This window comes from Microtus ochrogaster, linkage group LG10 (genome assembly GCF_000317375.1).
Source record: "Microtus ochrogaster isolate Prairie Vole_2 linkage group LG10, MicOch1.0, whole genome shotgun sequence".
Taxonomy (NCBI): domain Eukaryota; kingdom Metazoa; phylum Chordata; class Mammalia; order Rodentia; family Cricetidae; genus Microtus; species Microtus ochrogaster.
Window position 1 is genome coordinate 12,722,605 of NC_022035.1, and position 24,799 is coordinate 12,747,403.

General features: G+C 41.1%; 1 protein-coding gene across 3 annotated transcripts in view; it reads left to right on the plus strand.

Annotated features, from left to right (window-relative positions):
* The window catches only part of St7 (suppression of tumorigenicity 7), a 243,518-nt gene that overhangs the window by 177,127 nt on the left and 41,592 nt on the right, over positions 1–24,799 (plus strand). For all 3 annotated transcript variants that reach the window (XM_026787534.1, XM_026787535.1, XM_005363756.3), the window contains one exon: positions 10,233–10,347. In XM_026787534.1, coding sequence (XP_026643335.1) covers positions 10,233–10,347 — 115 coding nt within the window. The remainder of the gene's footprint in view (positions 1–10,232; positions 10,348–24,799) is intronic.

A 24,799-nucleotide genomic window follows, 5' to 3' on the forward strand; every position in this document is an offset into this window, starting at 1 on the left:
CTTTAAAGATGATGTAATAAGGGCTGGAGAGATGGCTCAGAGGTTAAGAGGACTGCCTGTTCTTCCAGAGGTCCTGAGTTCAATTCCCAGCAACCACATGGTGGCTCACAGCCATCTGTAATGAGATCTGGTGCCCCTTCTGGCCAGCAAGCATACAGACAGACAGAACACTGTATACATAATAAATAAATAAATCTTTAAAAGCTGTTGTTTGTGTGATTCATGTACACATAAATAACATGTAACAGTCCAGTGCCTATGTTACACTAAATATAATGAAAACCCTATCACTTCTGTTTATAAAAAATTAAAAAAAGATGAGGTAATAATTTGTATTGTTCCTCATAGTAGGTCTGTTAGTGAACCTGTGTCTAATGAAGAATTGGGGCCATAGGTGTGCACCACCACTCCATCTGAGCCTTCTCATCACACTAGCAACACTTTGAGGAGCTGCAGAATCAAATCCTCACCATAAAGGAACAGTTGTGCCTCAAAAGTCAATTAATCAACAATAATAGATATGTTAAAGTGGTTTAAGGGCCTGGGACACCACAAGGCCTTACTCTACACAAAGAACTACAAGCAATTAAAGATGCTGAGAGAGGAGAAATAAATCCCTCCCCCCTACATGCCAGTTGGTTATTAAGCAACAAGTGGTCAGCTCTGAAACATACATATAAGTAATATTACACAGACTGAACAGGTTCTACTTAGTAATATAATGTATATGCATATATATGCATGTAGCAACAATTAATGAAAACGGCTATAAATTTGAGAGAGGACAGAGGGCATATGGGAGGATTTGGAGTAAGGAAAGGAAAGGGAGAAATAATATAATTACATTATAATCTCAAAGAAATAAAAATAATTTTAAAAAGAACAACAAAAAAGTCAGTTTGCTCAACTATGTTAATAACAGTATTATTGGTAATATAGCCAGAACCTGGAAACAATCTAGATGCCCCTCAGCTGAAGAATAGATAAGGAAAATGTGGTACGTTTACGGAATGGAGAATTACTCAGCAGTAAAAAACAATGACATATTGAAATGGATGGAACTAGAAAAAGAAGAAAAACCCATACTGAGTGACATAACCCAGACCCAGAAAGACAAATATGATGTGTATTCACTCATATGTTGCTTTAAAGCAAGAAGTAACCAGCATATAGCTCACAACTCCAGAGAACCTAGACTACAAAGGAGACCCTGAGAGAGACATACATAGATCCGCCTAGGAAGGAGAAAAAGAAAAGATCTCCTGAGTAAATTGGGAGCATGAGGGGCAGGAGGGAAAGGGGAGATGGGAGGAAGGAAGGAGAGTGAGAAAAAATGTATAGCTCAATTCAAGACAAGAAATTCTTTAAAAAAAATATAAGAAAAGAAAATAAACCTGATAAAAATTAGCCCTTCAGGGTTTGAGAAGTTATGTGTGAAAAGTATTGAACATCTTGAAGACACAATACAAAAAGAACATAAAGAATAACATATAAAATACATAGTTTATTTAAATGATACTGCATTTTAGAGCACATTTTTCTATAACATACTTCTTTACTCAAAATTTCTTGGTTTTTGTTCTCATGAAGACTTTAGGCCCCAGCTTGTCCCTTCTGTCTGATGAACAACATGGTACCATGTGAGCAGCCGTCACTAATCTGCCCAGTCCTGTACTTCAGCCAGGTTTCCTGCCACTGTGGTACCTCGGCCTCTGGGGACCTGAGCACGAAAAGGAAGTGGTGGGTTGTAGGGATGGATGGCCTTTTGCATTTTACAGCAATCTGCTCAGCTAGCTGTGGGAAGAGATGTCAGGCTTTTAAAGTATGATAGCACTGAGAAGTGCTTTTTAGAAAAACCTTTTGGGTTTTAAGTTTTCTTCTTATTAACCAGGGTTTGGCAAATGAAAGCCTGTGGTCCACATCCAGCCTGTTACCTGCTTCCGTAAAGAAAGTTTTCTGAGAACACAGGATTTCTTATTCATTTACATATAGCCCACAGCTGTTTTCAAGTTGTTAAGTATTGAGTAGTTGCCATAGAGATCCTATGTCTTGAAACACCCCCAGTGGCACCTCTCTGGCCCTTATGGAAAGAAGTGTTGGTTTGTCCTGCTGTAATAGTATTGCTTGTTATCACTGCCTAATCCTTTTGCTTTAATTTTTAAATGAACTATTATCAAGCTAGATAAATAAGATGACTTCAGAAGGTGCTAGAAGTAGTAGAACATGGGCAGTGAGACGGGCGATATTGGTAGATGGTAAAGAACTGGAGGAGATGCCGTGGGACCGACCCAAGACAGAAGAAAACCAAAGCTCAGGTTCTCAACCAAATCTCTATATAATGAAGCAGGCGCTAAGTGGCAGGGGCTGGATTTCAACTCAGAAACAACTCCAAATTTAGTTCAGTTTGTTTCCCCCCGCTCTATAGTATGACTGTTTCCTGAAATTCACACAAATACAGTACAAGGAGAAATAAAAGCATTGTTTCAAAAGCAAAGTTCAGTTCTCCAGACTTGGCATTCCTGAGCCCAGAGTCATGATGTGTTGGAATCTGGACTCAGGGCTGACGACGGTGTTTGAGTCATAGTCCCAGCGCTGAGCTTGGCCGAGTCCCTTGAATTTGCAGCCGTCATTGTGTTGTAGTGGGGTGGTAGGAGGGAGCTCTTCTGCGAAGTGAGGACAGTGTCTGGAGGGTCCCTGCGGGCTCCGCTGGCTCTCACTCTCTATGATGCTGTGACTTTAGGAGGTGGCATTTGATCTGGGCTTTGGAGTGTGGGGTGATTTTGACAGGCGGCCTTGTGGATGAGGGGGAAAGGTATCCAGGTGGTGAAAACAGTCTGAGCAAAAACACAGTGACTAGCAACTGGAGAAGGAATTCTAGGAATGATGTATACTTGCTCTGTCTCCCAAGGCCGGGCTTTAACCTCACAGCAAACTCGAACGCTAAATGGGGTCTGACGCTGAACTGAGGAACGACCATAAGTTAGGCTTAGGGCTGGAAGCTCCTTCCTGCAGCTTCGTAGAGTTGTAGACGTTCTGTAGTGAAAAGTCCTGTGACTCGCCTCCTCTAATCAGTGCAAGCTTAGAGATTCCACATCATCTGTTGCATATCCGGGCAGCTATAAGTATAAGCAGTATAAGAAAATCCATCAGTACACTGGGTCTAGTCGGAACTCACAGCACATAGATAATGGGAGATCATAAGCAGAAGAACATGGTCAGGGCTCTGTAACCCAAAGGTCTGTCAGAGGCCTGGGACATAATGTGTCTCTCCACAAAGGAGGAGGACTTCAGAAAGGCCTGACACAGGCCCAGGACATAATGTGTCTCTTCACAACAGAGTAGGACTTCATAAAACATTGCAGTCATGGAATAACTATTGTCCTCTGACTGAGGGTACAGCAGCAGGATGATGCTACTGCTCACAGGGAAGCTGGACCGGCAGGCTGCTGTGATGAAGACTCTGGTCAGCGGGAGCTGGAGGATGAGGAGGAAGGTGTCCTGGAGTTTTAGGACTTGGTCATACGGGCCAGGGACAGAAGGAGAGTGTTCAAGGAAGGAGCCAGGAGACAAAGGTATGAGTGGGTGTGTCCTATCTAAGGACCTGGAAGCCCTCTATGCCTGGAACATGGCCTGTGTGGGCCTGAATTTAATGAAAATCCAGTACTCTCTTCTTAAAGGTAGTTAGTATGTGCATATATGTATGGTGTATATGTGCTTTTACACATGCCACAACATGTGTGTGTGTTTGTGTGTGTGTGTGTGTTTGAAGGTCAGAGCACAGTTTTATAAGAGCTAGTTTTTTCTATACACTGTCACATGGGTTCCAGGGATCCAGCTCAGGTTGATAGGCTAGTATGTTCGTCCCGTTGCTCCCACAGCCATCTTGCTGTCTGTGAGTAGCCAGTATTATTAAAAGTGATCAGTTTTCCTCCTTACTGTATCAAATATATATATATATGAGTATCTTTAAAAATATTAGAACCCATAGAAAATATGGAGCAGGAGATAAAAATCACCTAGAATCTCACCAATCAGAAATAATTTTTTTTCTATTTTTTTTCTTTAATTTATTTATTTATTGAGGAGTTCTGCCTCCTCCCCGCCACCGCCTCCCATTTCAGAAATAATTTTACTTTAGAAGATGTCTGTGTTTTTATACAAGAGCACACAAGAAAAGCATGATCTTATGAAATTATATAGTTTTATTAGTTTTTATCTGATGTAACACCATATGCTAGTATTTTCCCAGGTCATGCCCCTAAAAGTTTTTTGAGAACTTTAAAATTTCCAATTAAAATATAATTATACCACTTATTCCCTTCCTTATTCTTCCTCCAACCCCTTCCATGTTCCCCCTCACTTCCTCTCAGGTTGATATTCTCTTTTTCTCTGATTTTTATTGCTATGTACATGTGTATCTTAAATGAAGTTATATGCTCGGACTGACAATGCCCCCCCCCCCCTTAGTTTTAAACTACTTAAAGAAACCCAGTACTAGGCATAAGAAACACCATTTGAATTGTTGGTCACAGCAGTGTAAGTGACTCCCAAAACAATATGGGCTATTGGTGTCGCCCTTGCTGCCTCTCAGATGTGAAGATAAACATGTCCCTATGCTGAGGACATTGCACACTTCAAACGCAGTACTTAGAATATTTGAGCTGGATCCAACCTAAAAGCCTCTGTCTTTCAGCCTGACATTCATAGGACCAGAAGTTATGCAAGCTGGCAAGGGAGGGGCACAATCAACAGCCCTACCCATCTGTGATGCCTATGAACTGCACCAATGGCCAACATGCCAAGGTAGCTCCAAAGGTGCGAGAATGGCAGTAACAAGAAACTGTCTAATTGTACTTAAGGCCCAACTCAACAGAAGGAAATCATGCCTGGTACAAGAAACATAGCCAGTTATCTGGGTCTAGTTAGGACCTAGTCTTAGAGGGGAACTTAAAAATAATTTTATTAATTTTTTGGGAATGTATACAGTATATTTTGATAATAATCACTACTCCCTGTTCTTCCCCTTAACTCCTTCCTGATCCACTTCCACCTTGCATTCACTCCACACCCCCAGAATTTGTACTGCCCATTTACCCCTAAAGAAAACTAGCTCTTTTCCCTAGAAGCCGTTAACTGTCCCTAGCTCCTTATTCATGGCTGGGAACTTATGAACTCTTCCCACTGCAAACAAGAATGTTGACTGAATTGATCTTGTGCCGGCAGAGTAGCTACTGTGAGTTAACTGGTGCAGCAAATATTTCACATCCAGACAGCACTGTTTCCTCCTAGTCCTCCCTGCAATAGCACTGACTGTCTTTCCACTCTTCTCCCAAGCTCATCCCTGATTGTGGGGGGGAGGGGGGAGAAAGAGAGAGAGAGAGAGAGAGAGAGAGAGAGAGAGAGAGAGAGAGAGAAGAGAGAGAGATATTCCATTTTTGACAGAGCCCTCCATTGACACTTTTCTGATGAGGACTGAGAGCTATGGATATAAAAATACAAATTTAGACAGCAGTTTGATACTTTTTCTGTTTGGCAGAATAATATAGTAGGTTAATTCCTGGGATCTATGAGCTTCCCAAACATGAGTTCTTGGTCATATTTATGGTGCCAGTCATGTGTTTCCTCCTGTGGAGCACTCCATAAATCTACTGGTGAAAAAGTAGCTAACTGCACCCATAACATCCATGCCACTATTACACTCATGGGCATATCTTATCAAGTTTGTTATTATTGTAGTTCACAGGATTCACACTGGCCATTATCAATGGCTTCCCCTTCTTCCCCTTGTAACCTAAACAGCAGCTTCTAGTACTAGGAAAATGGGTCAGCAGGAAGGAAGCTTCTAGGTCCATATCAATTTGATCTCTCCATTTCCTCTGACCATGGTTTATGCTGTCACCACCAATAAGGTTTTAAGTCCAAGAAGGACTTAACTTCTAATAACCATACATAATGGACAAATGATAGTGATATTTACTATATATAACTGTTTTTGCAATGGGTCACATTTTAAGGTACTTGCATTTTTCTTTACTTTAACAAATAATGTGATAAACAGCTTCTTTGTAAATTTGTATTCAAATCTGACTAGTTTATCCATTTCGATAGATAACCATGTCATTGCTCTGGTGGAATAGTCTAGTCAGACAGGGTCATGAAGGATGATCTTAATGTATGTTCAAAACAAAATTGTAAAACAGGCTTGCAAAGGTTGAGCTGAGCAAAGATGATACTGAGACAAGAACAATAAGGTTTCTAATGACACACATCAGCTCCAAGTGCGAGGGTGTAGGTAAAGTTATGACACCAAGCTCAAAGAAACGGGTGTGATGTATCTGTTTACTTCAGCAGCTTTGGTAGAACTTGAGTGCCATCTGTCCATTGTACATACGAAAGGGCACAAGGACATGTCAAGTGTCAATAGTGAGGGAATGGACATTGGTGGGAGGTTGATAGCACTGTGCTCCAGTGCAGGAGACACCAAGGCTGAGGAACAGATCTGAAAGGTATTCCAGGAGAGGGAGACTTTCAGCAGGGCATCAGGTGTGTTACTGTATGGGGACAATGTAAAGCTGTCAGAAGGACAGTGTATAAGTTGATCCTGATCTCGTAGAAGAGAGGGCAGAGCGGATGTCTGCATGGGGAGCTCTTCCCATGGGGATGATGGCCCCGAGGCCCAGCAGTGCATCTTAGCAGTCAGCTGCACACATGCCTCTCTGGGCTTTAATAAGAATCAGTGCTTAAGCTTTAGCAACTAAAACTTGGAATTACATTTTTAAATTATATAATATGACTTGTGTCCTTGATATTTGATTATTACTTGAAAAATTGGTCAAAAGTGATAAATGTTTAAATGTTGCAGCTCAAAATATGTCTTTATTGTCTTGCCAACTGCTGCATGACAGAAAACTTGAGTTTTAACAAGCTTTAATTAGAAAAAGTGAAAAAAGAAATCAAAGGGTGATGTCAGCCAGGACCACAGTGAACCAGAACAAGAAATACTTTTATTAGTTACAGAACATCCACAGTGTGTGGGGTTGTCTCATTGGCGTCCTTTAACAACAATGAAAATATTGCAGGCCTCTTTCTGGGAGTTCAGACTGTGGGCCTTTTTGTATACCAAATGATTTTGATAGGTGATTGTAGTAGTAAAATTATGTTTTCTGGTTTAGAAAAAAATTTAAAGATGTCCCCAGTAAGTCATGGCTTTTAAATAACAAAAGAATAGCCAGGCAGTGGTGGCATATGCCTTTTATCCCAGCATTTGAGAGACAGAGGCAGGTGGATCTCTGTGAGTTTGAGGCCAGCCTGATCTACAAAAGCTAGTTCCAGGACAGGCTCCAAAGCTACCGATAAACCCTGTCTCTATAAAACAACAACAAAACAAAACAAAAGAATATTCTTAGCAAAGCTAAGATGTTAAAAAATGTTCTTAACAAAGGAAGTAGACAGTCCACACCATGAGTCCATTGGTTAGGGGTAAATTAGCCTATTGTTTTAGTTGGGACTACTGTTGCTGTGATTAAACACCATGACCAAGAGCAAGCTGGAGAGGAAAGGATTTATTTGGCTTTAACTTTCCCATCATAGTTCATACCTGAAGGAGTCAGGACAAGAGCTCAAGTAGGACCGGAACTTGAAAGAAGGAGCTGATGCAGAGGCCATGGAGCGATGCTGCTCATCCACTTGCTCCTCATTGCTTGCTCTGCCTGCTTTTATAGAACTCAGGACCTCCTGCCCAGGGAGGGCATCACCTTCCCTAGGCTGGACCCTCCCTCACCCATCACTATTGAGAAAATGCCCTACATGCTTGCCTGTAGCTAGATTTTGCTGAGGCATTCTCAACTGAGGCTCCCTCCTTCCCAGTGACTTTAACTTGTGTCGTGTTGCCATAAAGCTGGTCAAAACACTTGGGCTTTATTGTTATTTATTTCGCCATAATTTCTATCATGGATAGTGTTATAAAAAGATTTATTTTGAGAGGCCATCATATTGTAACTGAGAGTAGTTGTCCATGTAGGGGGTTAGATAAATCAACACAAACTGATGAATTTACAAAGAACCTGGTTCTCTCTGTTAAGATGCAATTTTACCCTTATCTAAGAGAAAATTTACTAGTAAATTCTTGGTTTTTCCTACCTTCTTGTTTCTCACTGATGTTGAGCACTGTTGCGTGTGAATCCCAGTGGATTCCTGTTCTTCTCTGTGTCCTTTAGTCTGTTTTCCTGCCATAGGCACATCTCTTGCTCCTTGCCATTTTACAGAACTTCCTCCGGTTTGCCGAGTTCAACCTAACCATAGAATATCTTGCTTATGTGCCCAGCTGATGCTCCCTGTTTGCTGACATGCAACAACCGTGGCAACTGTGACCTCTCTGCCTCCAGAGTCTCCAGGTTTTCGGCTCTCAGGATAGTCCTGCACTAAACAGATTCCCACGCCTGTTATTTTGCACATTTCTCTCTGTCTTTAACTCCTCTTGCTTCTTCTTTCTCATGGTCCAGCAGATGACCCTGACTCCTGTTTTACTGAGGTTACCCTGCCCCAATCTCAACCAAATTTTCTCTCAATCATACTACATTCTAGCTAACTGCTTTCCTAGTTCTTGATTTTTCCAGACTGCTTGAAACAGTAGTGCCCCCTTGCCTCTCCTTTCACTCTGTGGCTTCCATCCAAATTGCTCTGGACAAGCTACCAGTAGCTGTTAAAGTCTGCGAGCTATGTTTCCATCTTCACCCGGTTTAGTCTCTCTGTGGTATTTGTAGTTACCAAACATCTTGTATTGTTCTGAAAATCTCTTTTAGGTTTCTTCCCACTTTAGATTTGTACAAATTCAGACTCATCATTTTTCTAAACAATGAAAACAAAAAAATGAGGCATTTAAATATGACTATTTGTAATCTAATATTAATGTTATTTTTACTTCTAGGGATTGTAGCATGTTGGTGTGTGTCTTCATGTGTTGTGTGCACATGTGTATGGGCTCACATGTGCTTGTAGATGTATGTGCCCATGTGTGCTCATGCATATGGATGCCCCAGGTCAGGTGCTGTTTGCCTTGTTTTGTTTTGTTTCACCAAAACTAAAATAAATTAATAAATAAACCTACTTTATTAGTTCTTTGAGAAATTCATACAATGTATTTTGATCATATTCATCCTCCCCAACTCCCAGATCCCCCTCTCTTCCTTACCCAATCAACTTCGTGTCTTCTTCTTCTTTTCCAGTCCTCTCAAGTTCTGTTTGTGCTGCCAGTATACCCTTGGGTATGGGGCTATTCACTAAAGTGTGGTCAACATAAAAGGAACTGCTCTCTTAAATGTTTCCCCTTTCCCCCGCCAGAAGCTACCAGTTGCTCTTAGCTTCTCACCTAGGGGAAGAGTCCACACCCACCTCCTGCTCCAAGCCCCATACAGTGTCCTGCAGACAAAGCAGGGCACCTGCATCTATAAATCTACAGTGCTTTTTAACAGAGCATCTGAGTGGAACCCGAGGCTTGAGGCTTGCTGGTTGGGCTAGACTGGCTAGCCAGCAAGTGCCAGGGTGCTCCTGTCTCTGCCTCCTCAGTGCTGTGACTCACAGAAGCAGGCTGACGAGGGTCACAGTCTGAGCAGGGTCCCAACCAGCCATCTTCTTAGTCCTTATATTTTTATATTATACAAATATATGATAGTTAAGTATCAGTTATACTGTAAAAATAAATCCTCTTTTTCTATGTGTACAGATTTGGGTGTGTGGGCATGTGTATGTGGAAGACAAAGGACAATGTCCGGTATCTCGTTCTCTGCCTGCCCATCTGTACTCCTCCGTCTTTCCTTCTTCCTTCCCTCCTTTCCTCCCACCCTCCCTTCTCCCCTCTCTCCTTCCTTTCCTTTGCTGTTTCTTTGAGATAGGGGTTCTCACTGAACATCAAGCTTACTGATTCAGCTTAACTAGCTGGCCAGCAAGCCCCAGGATTCTGACTGCCTCTCCAGCACAGCACTGAGATTATAGTCATACACTGGAGCTGTGTGTTTGCTTTGTTTTCAATAAGGTTCTGGAGATTGAACTCAGTCCTTACAGTTTGTGTGGCAAGCACTTTAGCAACGAAGCCATTTCCCCTAGCCTCAAGTACTAGTTCTTAAAATACTCAACCTTAGAAATCCTTTTATTGCACAAATGTTATATTCCTTAAGTATAAATGTGAAAATATAAGGCATGTATATTAATTATTCCTCTGGTCTCTTGTTTCCTAGTTAATGAAGGAATTCCCCCTCCTAAGCATGTTCAATATTCATGAAAACCTTCTAGAAGCCCTTCTGGAGCTCCAAGCTTATGCTGATGTCCAGGCAGTCTTAGCAAAGTATGATGGTAAGTCCTTGGGTATTTTTATGCATCCGAGAATTCCTTTCTCCTTGATATAATCCACTGATTAGATAGGAATGACAACTTCAAGTGGGACTTAGATAACAGGCTAAGAATTGTCACCTGTAGCGTTTGATGGCTATTTTCTAGCGCCTTCGATTTAGCGCATACTGGGGCAGAAACGTTAAGTAACTTACGCTCTACTCTTAGCCTTACTTCCCACACACTCTGCTGATATGCTTGTACTCTGGCAGCTGTGTGTCTTCCCCTGATTCCCTCCTGATCAAGAGACAGCACTATGGGGTTGGGCAGCACCAAGGTCTTCCCATGACACCTTGCGGGTTCACTGTGGTCACTATCGGTAGTCCTGTTGATGCTCTAGAACGATGGAGAACAGCTAGTTGCCGTGCACAGGTGACAGTGATGAAGATCCACTCACGTTCCCTTTCCCACAGGTCTTCCTTAATAACAGCTGCACAGTTCTTTGCACGATGCCCTCGAAGGTCTTTTGGCATTCTGGTTTATTCCTTATGAACTTATTCTACTCTGCCTATTACCAGTGAGTCAGGGAGAGAAACTGGTACAGTCTAGAGAACTTGGAACTGTTCTGTCTGTCATGATATCTGTGTATTTGATTAATAGTATAAAATTATATACATAGATACCTGCTATGCTTAGATTTTCTGTAGAACACCACATTCTTCTGACTACAGATTTCCTGGTATTCTTCAAACACAGAGAGCAAACTGTGTCATTTGGATTTTATTTTTGACCCACAAGTTCTTCCTAAGGGGTGGTTTTCTTAGCCCCTGCTTTTGTGGAAACTGAGCTCAGTTATGAGCCTGTTTTTGTTTGTTTTCCTCAAAATCTTGCTCAGAATGATGGGAACTAAAAACCTTCAGCCGGTGATGGCATCCTTTGCCTGTGTAGATATGTACACCTCATGTAACAGGATATACATGGCCTGGTGTGGAACTGATTTTAACGTATTTGTGGAATACTTTAAGGTAAACAAACTGAAGGCTGTTTGGACTTCACATCAGCTCATTTTTTATTCTCTGTTTATTCTCCACAATCTGTCCGTTCAGTTGAAGCTTCGATGTAACTTATACATTGCTGTAGGCAGAATGCTCATATACTGAGTATCTTTTAGTGCCAAAGGAGTTAATCTTATGCCATGGGTCTACCTGGCAATGGACTTCAGTGCAAAGGTCATGTTCTCATCATGAGTGCTGACCTTCTGAGTCTGATAAGCCTTAAGAAGTAAAGCTTTAACTAAGAAAGCCTTTGAGATCACAAGTCTAAGACTTATTTCATGAAGATCTCAGCTCATTATAGAAATCATCAGCCTCGTGTTGTTATAAAACTGATGGCCAAGTAAAGAAGTGAACTCACTTGGATTTGTTCGTTGTCTCAATGCATCCCACTGTACAGCCTCCACTCTGCAACAATCAAAAACTGATTTATTAAATTCTGATAACATATGTTCGTATTACTTGTTACCACAGCCTGTCCCACCCTTTACTAAGACTTGGCTTGCACTTTGAAACATTCCCTTATTTCAAATGGACAAAATCACTCTATCAAGGCCCATGTTGAGCTTTGTTTATGTTGTGTACCTGGCAACAGAAATGATGTTCTTGTTCATTATTCATGGAAAAACAGTCTCATTGGTGGCAGGACACATAGTTTGCTGAGCTGCCTCATTAGAGGCTCTGAGTTCAGCAGTTGTCAATAAAGTGCAGATGACCTAACCCCACTGAACTCTGAGGGGAGTTTCGGTGCTGACTTGGCTCATGCTTGTGTCATTTACAGTAGAAATGTAATGAAGCGGCTGCTGAAGTTATATTCTTGAGGGTGAGCTACAGACACTGAAGACTGGAAAAGCATGTCTCCTGTTCCTTATCCCATCCCATGGCACGGTTCTTCCAAGTTCATCCCCCGATGCTTTTTTTTTAGAGACCTAAAGGATCTTGACTAAGCTGCTGCCCCTTTATCTGGCCCGGGACAAGGAAGCAAGTACTTTGGAGCGCTTGAAGTAGACAGCTTATAGGACATCCTGGGTTTTGCCCTGGTTCAAGTTCAACCCTTCTTATCTAAGTGGCTAGAGACAGCATTTTGAATTGTAGCCCTCCATCCCTCTCATAGAGTCACACCCAAAACAACAGGATTATGTTATCTCTGCAAGTTGGAATGTTCTGGTTGGATAGCTGTTTCTGGATGGTTTATGGGTACAGCAGTCCTTTATTGTTTGTTAAGTGGCTCAGTTTTATAAGTCATGTTCTGGGAAGTGATATGAAGGGATTAGTGATGCTTTTCTGACCTTTGTAAAGGGGATTTCGAAAAATGGCAAGAATGGGGAGGGAAAAATAACCTAAGAAATAACATGCTTTGGAAAAAAGAAGGGGACTAAATGTATTTCCCCTTGCCTCTTTCTTCTTTACTATTGCAAAAAGAAGAAAGTTTGGCTTTGAAAGTTTTGAGTTTGAAAATCCTTGATACTCACAAATTCTTCTTACAATGGATCCTTTGGAAAACTATCTTTTCTAGGATTACAGATTAATTTGTCACGCTGCCTTGTGATCTGCATTCTAGTTTTGATTTTGTCACTGAGATAACATCTCATGCTTTACTACTCTAAACTTTTGTCTCAAATGCCTGCCTTGTCATTTCCATACTCCACACAATGACTAAAGTAACAGCAGCAGCAGCTGTAACAGCTACCATATGTTGGGTTCTCCTAAAACGTTGGTCTTAGACATTGTCTAAGCTTTCATATATGACTGTGTATTTGGCAAGCACTGTTAGCTCATCTAGGGTTGTGCTGTGTCTAAGAAGTATCTTGTTCACAGGAATCCCCTAAATTTTCAAAGTAAAGACATAAAGTATAAGAAAAAGGAGATCAATTGTGAACAATCATTGTTTAAAATGTTGTAAATGTTATAAGAAAGAGAAAGTCAACGATAAAAGCCATGGGTGTCAATTCCAGGTCTACCCTGTTCACCATCGCTTACTATCTATTTTTGGTAGTATTTGTAACTTTTAAAAATATTATCATGGTTATTGGATTTTTTTTTCTGCCCTACCATCACTCAGACATGTTATACATATTAGCTATACCCTTACAGTAACCTTGAAAGGAGTTGGTTATTCCATTTCATCAGCTGTAAAAACTGAGGTGTTGTGGCTTAATGTAACTTAAAAAAACACAAATTCTTAGACAACTGTAGAGCTGGGATTCAAATACAGGTAGGGTCAGTCAGATCTAAAATTCATGTATTTTCCATAAATGTAAGTTTTGCTACATTGGTCAACTCTGCTTCTTGTACAAAGGCATGAACTATGTCGGCTGGGGCAGTGTGGAGGCCCAAAAATGTTAGCATACTTCTACCTTGTCTGATGGTCAGAGAGTTTGGAGGTTGTTCAAAATTGATGGCAACAATTAGGGCTACACATCCTGACTTAGGATGTGAGTACTTGGTTCTTTTGACACTAAGATGGCTCATATACGTGTATCTACTCCACCGTGACAGATGGTCAGGATATGTGAGCATACCTCTGTTCCTTCTTTTGTAATAGGAGGCTACTTGGGGAATAGTTGCCTTCAGGATACTTGTCTAAGGTAGCTTCACTTCATAAACAACAACAGAATGCTAATGACTTGATGTCTCCAAGTATTGAAGCAATTAACTGTTCGAGTTATCCTTTGTATCATGTTAAAGAAGTCTTTTGTTGTCTTCTCCGTTTTATATTAGCATATAAAAGTGTATGGAAAATTAAACATGGGCGATTTCAGTGGAACTCCCTCTTGATAGTATCCTATGTTTTCTTTTTTATTATTTTACTCATATTTTTGTATTCTTTACTTATTTTTCTGATCCCCATTCCCATACTCTGACAAGAGCTGTTTTTGTTGAGGCTGGTCCCTGACAGGATAGTGTTGCAGAGTTTCAGTGATGCTAAATTGTCTTTTAATCATTCTTTAGGAAATAGGTATATCTATATTTGCTTACCTTTCTGATGCTATCTTCATAAAAATATGGCTTTCCATTACAATCAATCTGTTTAATTTATTACTAAAAGGATTTTATATATAACATTAATTTAATTTGAAATTTATCATATTTTCTATCCATGTATTTATTATACATGGAATATTTTCACTATTATGAAGTCATGAGAAATTCTTTTTGAACTCATTGTGAAAGCTACTACTGCCTTTGGATCTTCTTTCAAGGAAATGTATAAGCCACCTCAGTTGAAAACATTAGTCTCGAAGCTTAAGATGGTAGTGTTGAAAAGAATGTATCTTGTTCATCATAATCTGTACATTTCAATTTTAGTAGACTCTCATAGCACCAATGGGTGTGCCTGTGCTGACTATGCAATACATTTAGAAGTATTTAGATAAGCTGTTTTGGTTAATGGTCCCTGGGGATTCCAAAAGGCATCATGGGTGGTGTACTTAACCTTCTACATCTCTATTCCTTATGTGAAAATGTGTAGGCCAAGTTTCTGTCCTGCCTGGTCCTGCAGCCATTCAGTCCCAAAGAAACACAAAGGCTTATATTAATTATAAACTATTTGGCCTATTAGCTTGGTATTATTATGAACTTGCTCTTACAACTTAAACCCATAATTCTTGTCTATGTTTAGCCACATTGTTTGGTACTTTGTCTCTGTGGAAACAAAAGCAAGACCTCTTCTCCAAAGTAACATATCTTTAATCTTAAATTTTGAAGTCAATGCATTTTCAAAATATATAGGTTGGATTAATTCAGCTTTAAAGCTTTCTCGGGCTTTATGTGAAAATTCTTGCCAAGCATTTGGGTGCCATTTGTAGATGGAGTTTCTGTCTCAGCCAGTTCATTCAGTCCCAAAGAAATACACAGAGGCTTATATTGATTATAAACTGTTTGGCCTATTAGCTTGGGATTATTGTTAACTTGCTCTTACAACTTAAATTAACCCATAATTCCTGTCTATCTTTAGTCACATGGCTTGGAACTTTTTCTCAGTGCAGCAATTCTCATCTTGCTTCCTCTGCATCTGGCTGATGACTGTGTCTCTGCTTTTCTTCTTCCCAGAATTCTCCTAGGCTGGTTGTCCCACCTAGGCTTCCTGCCTGGCTACTGGCCAATCAGTGTTTTATTAAACCAATATGAGTGACAAATCTTTACAGTGTACAAGAGCATTCTCCCACAGCAGAAATGGAATCAACGCCCAGCGGTTCAGTAACTTGTTCAAACACAGCAGATAGTTTCCCGTGAGAGGTAAAGAAGTAGAATTCATCTTAGTATTGAGAGCTATGTAACACAGATGAGGAGTTGAGAAACTATTAGTGGTTCTATGGAGTCCAGCTCACTGCTCCTCATTTTTTCTAGATTTGATCAACCTCAATAGAAAGCTGTATCTAAAATGGCAGTTTAAATTTGAGGATAAGAGCCAATGCTGTTCCCCCACAAGGCTTGGTGTGGCCTATTATAGAAATTAATTATAGAGATAATAGAACATATATAGAGATATGTAATTTTAAACATATTGCTTATATGTTTATAATTTATAAACAGAATTGCTTAGGTTCACTTAAAAATATTTCTTAAAATCTTGGAAAGCTATGAACAGAAATGTTATTGATTTTGGCTCCTGTGGATTCAATATTAGTCATTTTTGTCATTGGTATGAGAAATATACCTGACAGAAGCCGCTAAAGGGAGCAAGGCCTTATTTTTGTCTCATGACTGCAATCTGCCGTGTGGGGAAGGTGTGGCGCAACTGCTTGGTTTGTGGAGATGCAGCTTGCTGCTGTCATTTCTTGCATCTTGGAGAATCAAGAAGGAGAGCATTTGGACTGAAAGTGGGGATGGGTTAAAACCATCAAAGGTCTACAGCTGGTGGTCTGGGCTTGGCAAGTAGGCCCTGTGCCCTAAAGGTTCTAAAACCTCCCCAAACAACACTAGCTAGAGACATAAGTGTTTAAACACGCGAGCTCGTGGGGAACATTTCACAGTCAGAGCGTAACAGAGTCCTAGCAATGTGCATGAAGGAAACACAGACCTAAGCTCTTTTGGACATTTACACTGTTACCTTTTTAGTGGTTGCCCTAAATTTAGGGACATAAACTTCCCTATAAGAAAACGCTACTTTTTTAATAGTCAAAAATGTATAAATGCAGCAATTACTAATAACATTGAGCCCACTCTAAATTAGCCTTATTGCCTGCCAACTGATATTTACAAAGGTGTGTCCAGAACATGGTTCTGACTAGAGGGGGTACTTTCATCCCAGCAGAATGAGAGCAGAGGCCAGAAAGAGAAGTCCTTCTGTGCTGAGATTTCAGCACACAAGCCTTTGCTAGTCCTTTTGAAGTCGGGTTGTTCATTGTCCAAGCCCTTGTAGCCAGCACACACTATCTGACCATTGTCACTGTTGCTGTGAAATGGTCACCAGACATCCTGCCTTTGTGGTTAGTCTGTTTTCTGTTTGTCTTTGAAGACAACAGGTGTCTGAGGTGTCAGAGCAGTGAGTAAGATCCATAGTCATCATTGCTGGATTGTTCAGACCTTGGAAACAGAGCCCTGTGGTCAAACAGTAGACTCAGGGTTGGCTGCCACACACACGCAACATCTGAAACATTCACCACAAAATTAGGCTGCTTTAGCAAATGAAGGTTGAAGCATTGTCCATCTCTTTTAGTGACCCTAAACCTTGTCCAGCTCCACTTCCTGAACTAGCTACTATGGAAAAGATCAAGCATGTTAGGCAAGTGATTAAAGAGAATTTTAGTGTAAAGATGGGCCAGTGAGCCATCTTCAGACCTGAAAATAATCATTGCCACTGATACCATGAGCTGTGGCTTCAGTCTTAGAAGCATAAATCACCGAGAGCGATAGGCCTGCAGAGAGAGCTTTGGACTAGGTGCCCTCCTGATTTGGATACCGGAGGTAAGACTGCCAAGCAGACTAGGCCTTTGAGATCACTTAGAACCAACGATGGACTGACTGTCAGATGATGGGCCATGTATGTAGTAAGCATGAGCTCTGATAATGAATGTCATTTCAACAAGGGTTGCATGCATGAGGAAATTCTGTCTCTGATGATGGAGAAGAGTATTCATAAGTGCATACATCTGTAATTCACATAGCTGGCACATTCACAAACCCCCTAAATTTATGTTGGCTTTGGTAATCCTTATTGCCCAGTTATCATAATTTACCAAGGTAACATTCCTCCCCAGCCAGCCATTACCATCACTGAAACTGCCGTGTTTGGCTCCAAGGCACCAGCCACAGAAGGGCCCTTTGACAGAACTTCTAGGGTAATCTAGTCCAAAAGTTGCAAATCACATCTGGTGTTTGGCTTTGCAGCGTAAGATGAATTTTTCTGGGTGTAGCTGAATGCATGTTCCTTGCTCTTCCCCCTGCCCAAAATTACTAAGGCCATGTAGAATTTCCCGATTGAATCATTGAAATCCCAGACGGCACATTTTTCGAGGTTTTTGTATATCAATCCTTTTTATTTCTTCAGTGAATTTCCCTCTTTGGTTGAAAGGGGACTTTGGATTAACTTTCTTGAAGGTGGGGCACAAAGACCTCACACTGCCTGGAACTAACAACAACAAGAATTTAAGGATCAGATTTTTACATCGCTGTTGTTTCCATCATACCGTGAATAGGAGTAAAGATCGAAAGTCTTCTGAGTCCGTCTGCATGGGTGATAGCATCGTATAACAGGGCAGTAATAGCGTGTTTCACTTCCATAACTATGGAAGTGAAACAGGCAACCAGTTTTCTCCTTTAGTTTTTCCTTTCTACTTGTTGGTTTAGGGCTCTAGGAGAATCTGTGAGCGCTGCCTTTGTTGAGGTGATGTGAACTTCAAGTGTGTCTCACGAAGTGAAGTCAGTTTGTTGCCAGACAAGAGGAGGGACATGGGATACCATATCTGAACTGCTCGGAACCAGGTGTGTGTTACATTTGGAGACTTGTAGTCTGCAGTTTAGAATTTTTGCCTAATTGAGTGGTCTCTAGTCTGAAAATTTCTAAAATCCAAGGCTTTTTGAAATGTGCTTAAAAGTTTTGGACTTTGGCGCATAGATATTCAACCTGTAGTTGATACTGGATCGCAGAGAATTAATTACTTGGTTAACTTTTTCAAATTTCATCAAAGACCTATTAAAACACATTACGTAGAAGATTTTTAGGTGCATCTGGATTCAGGGATTAATGTGACCTATTCCATGTCACTTTGTTTTTACTCTAGTATAGAAAGGTGTTATATACCATATATATATATATATATATATATATATATATATATATATATATATATATATATATGAGTGTGTGTGTGTGTGTACACCTCATATGTTATATTTGATAAAGGTTAACCAGTACTGGATGCACTTATTTTGAACTCACCATAGACTGTGTAGAGAAAGAATGTCTTTGAGAACAAGCTCTGTGTTTGTCTTGGGCCCCTGAATAATGGAGTGGACATTTGGAACATCTGTTGTTAGTGAATGAATCAGAAATGGAGATGCCATTATGGGGTATTATCATTGGTGTGTCAGTTGGTTTATTTATCTGCTGGATGCTGTCCTTCAAAGCTTTTTAGAACGATAACTATGAGAGTTGACCTCCACTTGACCTGTCTCATGCATAAGAACAGTAATGACCCATTAAACCACATCTTGATCACAGTAATGATCCATTAAACCACATCTTGATCATTATCATTGGTGGATGAACAAAAGGAAACGAGATCAAAGCGATTGGTCTCTTAAATTGTTTTATCTTATCTGAAGTTTTGTTCCATGAATTCTTCTTCAAGATTATTGCATTGAATTTTTGCTCTCATGAGCCCTTTATAACTGGAAAATTCTAGAGTCATTCTTAGATGACCTCCTTTTAGTTACATTCCAGTAAAAGGTTAAGAGGAGCCAGAAGAGGTGTGGTCGCCTTCCTTATTTCAGGATGAAGTGTCTTCTTCTCTTCATCCTGTTTCAACGTTCACTGTTTTTCTCCCCTGCCCAATTCTTTCCACTGCTCTTTCGAGCAGGCATCATGATAAGAACACTGTCAACTTTGTCACACATCCTGTTGGGACACTGGAGGCAAAGATAATTGCAAGACACACATCTTAAGAAATACAGCCATTCACGCTTCCCTCTTAAGCTGCCATCAGCAGTGATTACTTTTTTGTCTTTCAGGAGTGAGATTCGATATGAATGTTGTCAAATTTGTGGGTACATTAATTTAGATTTTGTTCAGTAGACACTGATTACTAAGTATGTTTCAGATATTGCTTTGTGTTGTGGTTATAAAGAGCTCAAATTACACAGCCGTTACTTCCTACAGAACACCAATTAAGTAAATATGGGAAGAAACGTCCACAGGAAGGAATAGGGATTGTGGGAGTAGTTTTAACTGAGGTGGAAAGGCTACTTCACCCAGCAAGATGGGAAGAGCAACTTCCTGGCGGTGGTGAACTGAACTGAAGTGGACAGTGAACGTGCTCATGCTAAAGAGAGCATGTGCAAGCTGGGGGCGTGACCAGTATGTCTGTGTGAGAAATCCCCCATTTTCTTTTCTTTTTTATTGATTTTTATTGAGCTCTACATTTTTCTCTGCTCACCCTCCCTGCCTCTCCCCTCCCCCTTTCAACCCTCTCCCAAGGTCCCCATGCTCCCTATTTACTCGGGAGATCTTGTGTTTTTCTACTTCCTATATAGATTAGATCTATGTATGTCTCTCTTAGGGTCCTCATTGTTGTCTAGGTTTTTTGGGATTGTGATCTGTGAGCTGATTTTCTTTGCTTTATGGTTAAAAACCACTTATGAGTGAGTACATGTGATAATTGTCTTTCTGGGTCTTGGTTACCTTACTCAAAATGATATTTTCTAGCTCCATCCATTTGCCTACAAAATTCAAGCTGTCATTGTTTTTTTCTGCCGTGTAGTACTCCATTGTGTAAATGTACCACATTTTCCTTATCCATTCTTCAGGCGAGGGACATTTAGGTTGTTTCCAAGTTTTGGCGATGACAAACAATGCTTCTATGAACATAGTTGAGCACATGTCCTTGTGGCACGATTGAGCATCCTTTGGATATGTACCCAAAAGTGGTTTTCCTGGGTCTTGAGGAAGGTTGTTTCCTAATTTTCTGAGAAATTGCCACACTGACATCTAAAGGGGCTGTACCAGCTTGCATTCCCACCAGCAATGCAGGAGTGTTCCCATTACCCCACAACTTCTCCAGCATAAATTGTCAGCAGTGTTTTTGATCTTGGTCATTCTTACAGGCATAAGATGGAATCTCAGAGTTGTTTTGATTTGCATTTCTCTGATGACTAAGGATGGTGAACATTTCCTTAAGTGTCTTTCAGTTGTTTTAGATTCATCTGTTGAGAGTTCTCTGTTTAGGTCTGTATTCCATTTTTTTTTTAATTGAAAATCCCCCATTTTCTACATTTCGAGTGGATGAACAAGGGGCACAGCAAATGGCAGAAGATACATGGGGTGAACTTCATAGGGGACAGACCTGAAAGGCTTTGTGTCTGGCTATGACTTTGTTCTAAAGGCCTTTGAGAGATCTGGAAGCAATCTCAAAGGAAAATTTGTCTGCCCCCAGCATGTAAAGAGTAGGATAATGGGCTCACACTCTGCTGTGCTTTATGGTTGGGAGGTGATCATCGTACCAAAGCTCTCAGACCTGAGAGTGAAATGGTCTGAAGAGAAATGACTTGCTGACCCCACAGTTGAACACCTTTTGATCCCAGGCAGGGGGATTTGGAGAGCTTTGTAAACATCAGTTGAGATCTGTGGAAAGTGAGATTTGGTTTTCTTCTTTAGACAAGTGGTAATCTGAGTGTAGATGTTCCTCTGTCTTCCAGATGAGCTAATCTTCCTGTTGTGAGCCACAGCCACATGCTTTCTGCTGCTCTCCCAACCATAGCCAACTAAGGCTCATAAAACAGACCCAGACTCAGATCCTCTTCCAGGGAGTGGACCCAAGACACAGGGAGGCTGCTCGGCCATGCAGCCCATCAACACTTACCTGCTCTTGCTGTAACCACTGGGGCGGGGAGGCAGTAACAAATGACACATCCTAAAGGCTGAACTCGTGACAGTGAAGTGCATGTTGGGAACTCATAGGGAGTTCTGGGAGTACTGTTTGCTAATCAGACCATCTGATAGGCTGGTGCCTTATGGGCACCCGAGTTACTGCCAAAGTAGTCAAAACACAGGAATGATATCCTGCTCAATCAGAAGGTAGATTCTTAGATGGAGAAGCTTAATCATAAGTAAAAGAAAGGAACATTAGGCATGGAAATGACCCTTGAATTTAAAAGAAATAATAGTGGAAAGCATGTTTTTTTCTTTAATTCAGGGGAAAAATAAATGTGGTCTCACAAATGGAGAGCCATTGAACATAACTGACCTGGTGTTGACAGATTTAGGATAGGGTATGTGAAAATTTTTCTCTAACAGGAAAATACTTTAGAAAGTATGGTTGACTCCAAATGATGAAATTATAGTGACTCCCAGCGGAACGAAGTGCAAAGGAGGTATAAATGATTAAAGCATGTGGAAAGATCAGCATGGTGGGGCTGCAGAGATGGCTCAGTGACTAAGAGTCCTTCCTTCTAGAACATAAGCATCTGAGTTTGCATTCCATCACTCATGTAAAAAGCCAGTCAGGGCTGTGGTGGGTTAGACAGGAGGATCAATGGGACTTCGGGTATAGTGAGAGATCTCATCTCAAAGGAACCAGGTATACACTGATAACAGTGGTACCCACAGCATCCTCCTCTTTCCCCTGTGGATGCCTATAGGTGCAGACACACACACCATACACACATGTATCACACATACATGTGTCACACACATATACACATAAAAAGCAAAAGAATGGAAATATCAGGATGACAAAGCTAAATACCCATTAGTAAGGTCTGTACCAATAAGCTGCTCCACAGGGTGGTGAAGATCTGAGAGAAGCAGAAGTCTGAGTATTTGAAAGCATGAGGCTACAGTCTATGCAACACGGTGAATAAAGTATAAGATAATATGAGAGGGAAAATAAAAGCAAACAGCACAGCTCATAGTTCGGGGTGGTGACAAGTGTATGTGCCACAAGATTGGTTTTGCCAATAATTGGTTAGATGTTCTCCTGAGTTTCTCTTAGCCAGCTGCGGGCCTCCCTGTACCCCCCCCCTCCACTCTTTCCTCCCTTTATCTGTCTCTCTCAGTTGCGTCTTAACTGTACATAATTCAGGCTTGTCTTGACCCCGAGGTCCTCCTGCCTCAGCTTCCTGTAGCACTGAGATTATAGTTGTGTGCCACTCTGTCTATCTGGGCCTATTTTCTTAAAAAGGAAAATATTTGGCTGGAATGAGCATGGCAGGCGCAGTCTGTGGTCTAATTCTTTGCCTCTGTTTCATGACAGTACTGTTGGGAGCAGAAACTCACAGCCACTCATTCTGTTTTCCATACCCTTTAGTACTTTTTGGTCATTTTCTAAGAATTACACCAACTAAATAGATCCCAGCAAAATTCTAAAAATCATAATTATGTGTTTTATGAGCATTTAGCAGAGATAGAGGTGACTGAAATTCCAGGATGTGCATACTAGAGAGTCTGTAGCAAATAAACACAGATAAGATAGTGGCTGTGAAGATAGTTATAGTGTATACAATAGTGCTTAAATGTTTATCTTATTAGTTTAAGTGGCCAGTTTCTTTCATGTTTCTGAATTGGAAGGATGCCATAGAACTGATTGCTTCTTGAAACAAAACATTTGCTAATGTTTTAAATGCTTTTCTTTTAGTTAACGTGGAGCATAATGGTTGCATGTGTGTTAACTGTCGACAGTTGCAGACTGTGGTGATTCCCCAGAAGCATAGTCCCGGACTTCCTTCTTGGTATTGCTACTGGCAATTCTTGCTCTTGTTGTTGTTGTTGTTTTATGTGATTTTTCTGTGTAGCCGGGGTAACCTGGAACTCCCAGTCCTCTCCACAGCCTCCAGAATGCGAGGATTATAGACCTGCACCCTGTCCCCACCCGCCGACCCTTTTAAAATCATCTCAGAGACAAAGATCAGCTGAATATCATGTGAGATGATTTGTGTTTGTTGCAGCTGTGACAGCAGCGTATTTTCCACATTGCATTTTAACACCTTCTGATGCATACTGTTTCTCTGCCGATGACACAGTACCAAGGCCCCTCCCCATAGCACGCCCTCAGTTACTGCTTGCAGCAGTTCTGATGGAGGTAGTGGTGTGGGGAAAGCATGCTTATGGAATGAATGGATGGAGCAAAGCCGTGGATGGCAGCTTGAATCAGAACGATGACTGATAAGCTGGGCCGCCATGCTGAAAGCACTAAAATTACTGCCACAGGTTTAATAAGATTGAAAATTTAATGGAGTCACATGTGAAATCCTGCCTGGGGGTTTTCAAATTTGCAGAAAATTTTCCCGGCGTCTGTGAACCAGAGGACAAAAACAAATGGGCTAAAATGAATCTGAAGAGATTATGGGGCTTTGTTGGTTTGACTGCACAATCACAGGCACAACTGAGATCTCAGGTACCCAGTGCTGGGCCTGGCATCGATGGTAGTGGCTCTGGTTCCCTGAGCTCCTTCCTGGGCAGGTGTGGGGCACTGTGAGGCTTTGCTGCCATTCTCAGTTCTCACTTTAAAAGTCACCCATTGTCTCAGAGTGTGGGTGTACCCCTAGCGGTCCTGAGTTCCTTGCTCGTGCTCCCCCTCCTTCTGCTCCTGATTTGGACCTTGAGATTTCTGTCCGGTGCTCCAATTTGGGTCTCTGTTTCTGTCTCCTTTCATCGCCTGATGAAGGTTAATATTCAGGAGGATGCCTATATGTTTGTCTTTGGATTCACCTTCTTATTTAGCTTCTCTAGGATTGCGAATTATAAGCTCACTGTCCTTTAATTATGGCTAGAAACCAAATATGAGTGAGTACATCCCATGTTCCTCTTTTTGGGTCTGGCTTACCTCACTCAGGATGGGCAGTTTGGATGCTCAACTTACTAAACCTGGATGGAGGTGGGCGGTCCTTGGACTTCCCACAGGTCAGGGAACCCTGATGGCTCTTCAAGCTAATGAGGGAGAGGGACTTGATCGGGGGAGGGGGAGGGAAATGGGAGGCGGTGGCGGGGAGGAGGCAGAAATCCTCAATAAATAAATAAATTTAAAAAAAAAGATTTTGTGGGAAATCTATAAAGAATGGCTGTAGTGGCATTTCATTTGTATTTTAATAAATAAAGTTACCTGAAAAAAAAAAGTCACCCATTGCACCCATAGGGACAAAACTAGGCAAAAGTTCTGCAGGTTCCGTCAGATGAGAAACTGAGAGGCTTTTACCCAGGAAAACTGACATCAGAAAGACATTTTAATGTTTGTAGTACAATTTGGGAAATAATCTGATTCTGTGTT